Below are 3,683 nucleotides of genomic sequence, written 5' to 3'. Positions count from 1 at the left end.
TCCGGCCACACGCCCGGAAGGCCGGGAGACGCGGCGGGCGCCGGGACACTTGGCGGGGAGGGCGCCGTCACGCCCGGGGAGGGCGAGACCCCCGAGACCTGGAGGCGGGCGGCCGCGGGTGGCGGGATTCCCTAGCCTCCGGGCGCCGCGCCGCGGGCGCTCCCTGGCGGGGAGGGCGGTGGAGCGCCGGCCGTCGGGGAACCGGGCGTCCCGCACCGCGCGAGGGGAATCTGGGCGCCGCGGGGGAGCAGGCGGACCCTGGGTCCCGGAACCGCAGCCCGGGCTCCGACGCCGGCCCCCCGCCCAGCCCTTTCAGCTTGGAGGATCTGAAAGGTACGGACCTCCGGCGGCAGCGGAGGCCGGCGGCGAACGCGGAGGGCGCGTGGGTTAGCGCGGAGCCGCCGCCCCGGCCCGCCCCGGCCCGCCTCGCCCCCGGGCCCGCGCGCCCCCGCCGCCCCCAGCCCGCGGCGCTCACCCGGCTCTTGCAGCGGTGGTGCCGGCCGGGGTCCGAGTAGGTCCGGTCCACGGTGAGCGCCGTGTCGCTGCCCGGCATCTCCGCGCTCGGGCCGGGAACTTTCCTGTCTTCCGAGGCCGCAGCGCCGCGAGCCGCCGGCCGTGCTCCGGCTCACCCCGGGAGCCGCGGGCGAGGGGGCGGCGCGGCTGCTGCAGCTGTTGCCACTGGTGCCGACACCCGCGCGGCCGCCCTGCGCCGCCGCCGCGGGGTGGGGGAGGCGGGGCAGGAGGCGAGAGTCTCCTCCCCCTTCCCGTCTTCTCCCCGCCTCCCCCGCGCCCCGCAGCCGCCGGGACCCCCACCCACCCCCTCAACTCGGAGAGCAGTGTCTTCGCCTGCCTCCCTGGCTGAAACTCGGTCCGTCCCCTCCCACAACCGCCCTCTTTCTCCCTCCAAAATGAGCGACATCCACACTCTACACTATCTGTTGACTTATTCTGTATATAAAAGATGGCTTTTATTGCAAGAAGTTGACACTTGCCTTAAATGCATCTTTTTATGTTATTCTTCATTCAACAGGCAATTATTGGGCAGCTGCCATGTACCAGACCCTGGACTACAGACCAGAGATTAAAAAAAAAAAAAAGGACTCCCCGCGTCCCCACCATGATTCCCCTGAGCTTAGAGCCTACTTAAACTAAGATGCTACTGTTTTGTGTATTTTAATTTTGCATGCCTGGCTCACCTTTAGGTTTTAAGCTACTTGAAAGTCAGGATATCTTTTAATTTTAGTATTTCCCGTTCTCAGCGATCAGTCCCTGCCCACAAGGAATTTGGAGTCTAGAAGAGGAAGGACCGATTGGTGAACAATTTAAATATCAGTAACCTCAAACAAAATTCAGAGCACCTGGTCTGGCCCTGTAGGGTGTACAGTGGGAGACTGGGCTGAAATATTTAAAGTGCAGCTGTTCCAGAGAGGACCTGGAGCCCAGTGTGACCAGCCCAGAGGGAGGGACAGATTTGATCTGCCCCCATAGTGTTCGACAGGGAGGGTAGAGCAGGCTGAAGAAAATTTTGGAGCCCCCAAAATCAGAGGTACATTTGGAAAAACCTCAAGTTATCAGTTTTGGGGAGTGTCTTCAGGAACAGGAAGACATGACGGAAAGAAGGCGGAGACCATGCAGGATATTCGTTCAAGGGTAAGAAGTTCAGCCTTATTCTGTGGGAACTGGGCAGCTGCTGGAGATTCTTGAATAGGAAAATGATAGCATGAGAATGGAAGTTTAGGGAGAAGGTGTATCTGACAGCAGGGTGAAGCAGCAATGAAAGATGGGCAAAACACACTGGTTAGAAGGCCGCTGTAAAGACAGAACAGCCTAATCATCCTTCAGAAGGAGACTAGTAAGTGATGGTACATCATCCAATAGAATATTCGCTAACTGGAATAGAAATGAGGCAGGCTTCTATGAATAGCTTTGGAAACATATCTAACATACAGGGTTAAGTGGAAAAGCAATGTGCAGGATAATATATATGGCATTCCACCATTTATGTAAAAACAATCCATGTTATATGCTTCTATATACATGACATATTTCTGGAAGGATAAACAAGAAACTAGGGAAATAGACAAGAAATTGATACCAAGAGAGGGGAACCAGGTAGCTAGAAGGCAGAGATAGGAGAGAGATCTATTTTTTCATTGTGTATACCTTTGAAACTTGAATGTTTATATTGTGGACATGTATTAACTATTCAAAAAGTAAATTTTTTAAAAAAATGTTTTTTAGAGATAGGGTATCTGTTGCCCAGGCTGGGGTGCAGTGGCACAATCATAGCTCACTGCGGCCTCAAATTCTTGGGCTCAAAGGATTCTCCCACTTCAGTTTCCCAAGTAACTGGAACTACAGGTGTGCACCATTATGCCTGGCTAATTTAAAGAAATATTTTATAGAGACAGGATTAAAACTAACTTAAAGTCCCATGTAGTCCATAAGCCATTCAAAAAATTAAATCAATACTTTAAAAATAACCCCCTGCTGCTACCCCAACACACAACTATAATAGGCCCAGAGAGATTTTCCAGGTAAGTTCTTTGAAAGAAGAGAAGAAAAATACCAAACGTTGAGGGGTATGTGTGTGTGTTGGAGGGAGATTTTTGATAAGGTGACCTTTGAGCAAAGACTTGGAAAGTGAGGAAGCCAGAAGTATAGATATCTGAAAAGTTCCAACAGACAAACAGAAACTCAAGGGCCTTGAACATTTTGAGAGTGTTCAAGGAAGAGCAAGGAGACCAGTGTTCACTGGAAGGAGATGAGGTCAGAGAGATTTCAGAGGGCCAGATCAGGTGGGGACTTTTATTCCATTGTAAGAACTTTAATTTTGAAGAATATGGTAAGATTTGGAAATTTTTGAGCAAAGGAGTGGCATGATTTACCTTTTCACTTGGATTTTAAAAAGTTGATCACTACCTCACAGCATAAACAAAAACCAATAACAGATAGAGGAAAAAGAAAGAAAAAAATTAGCTGGACATGGAGGCTGAAGCAAGAGGATCACTTGAGCCCAAGAATTCAGCCTGGACAACAGAGTGAGACCTGTCTCTAAAAAAAATCAAGAGTTATAAAAAAGAAACCCAACAGATTGAAGACTTAAAGGAGAAAAAAAAACAACTTAAAATTATCAGAAGAAATGAAAAAATATTATCATCTCAAGAAAAAAAAAGTAGTTCATGAAAAGCATAAACAACAAAGGTTTGACATTAAAAAATTTAAATGTCTGCTTATGAAAATAATAAAGCGGAAACATAAGCCACAGTCTGAACTCCAGCTTAAAAAAAATCAATATGGACAAATTTCATAAACAATACTGAGAAACAAAAAAAGCAAGCCACAAAATATTACTTGTAGTAAGATTCATGTAGGGGCTGTGAGGTAGCTCACACCTATAATCCCAGCACTTTAGGAAGCCGAGGAGGAAGGATCACTTGAGCCCAGGAGTTCTAGACCAGCCTGGGCAATATGGTGAGAACTTGTCTCAAAAAAAAAAAAAATTAACGTTTTTGTTTGGGTTTTTGTTTGTTAGTTTTTGAGATAGAGTCTTACTCTATTGACCAGGCTGCAGTACAGTGGCATGATCACAGCTCATTGCAACCTCTGGCTCCCAAGTTAAAGTGATTCTCATGCCTCAGCCTCCCGAGTATCTGGATTACAGACGTGTGCTACCATGCAGG

The 3,683-nt window shown here is 49.2% G+C and overlaps 1 protein-coding gene across 8 annotated transcripts in view; it reads right to left on the bottom strand.

Annotated features, from left to right (window-relative positions):
- The window catches only part of TMCC3 (transmembrane and coiled-coil domain family 3), a 382,147-nt gene that overhangs the window by 89,159 nt on the left and 289,305 nt on the right, over window positions 1-3,683 (bottom strand). Inside the window, exon 1 of one of the 8 annotated variants that reach the window (XM_039472540.2) lies at window positions 476-682. The exons of the other annotated variants lie outside the window; for them this stretch is intronic. Within the exon in view, the coding sequence (XP_039328474.1) occupies window positions 476-553 (78 nt within the window). The 5' untranslated portion in view covers window positions 554-682. Of the gene's footprint in view, window positions 1-475; window positions 683-3,683 lie in introns of those variants that run through there. 8 annotated transcript variants of the gene reach the window in all.

Source organism: Saimiri boliviensis, chromosome 7 (genome assembly GCF_048565385.1).
Source record: "Saimiri boliviensis isolate mSaiBol1 chromosome 7, mSaiBol1.pri, whole genome shotgun sequence".
In the NCBI taxonomy this organism is placed as follows: Eukaryota; Metazoa; Chordata; class Mammalia; order Primates; family Cebidae; genus Saimiri; species Saimiri boliviensis.
The sequence above is the reverse complement of the archived record's forward strand: the minus strand, read 5'-3'. Positions and strand labels throughout refer to the sequence as shown.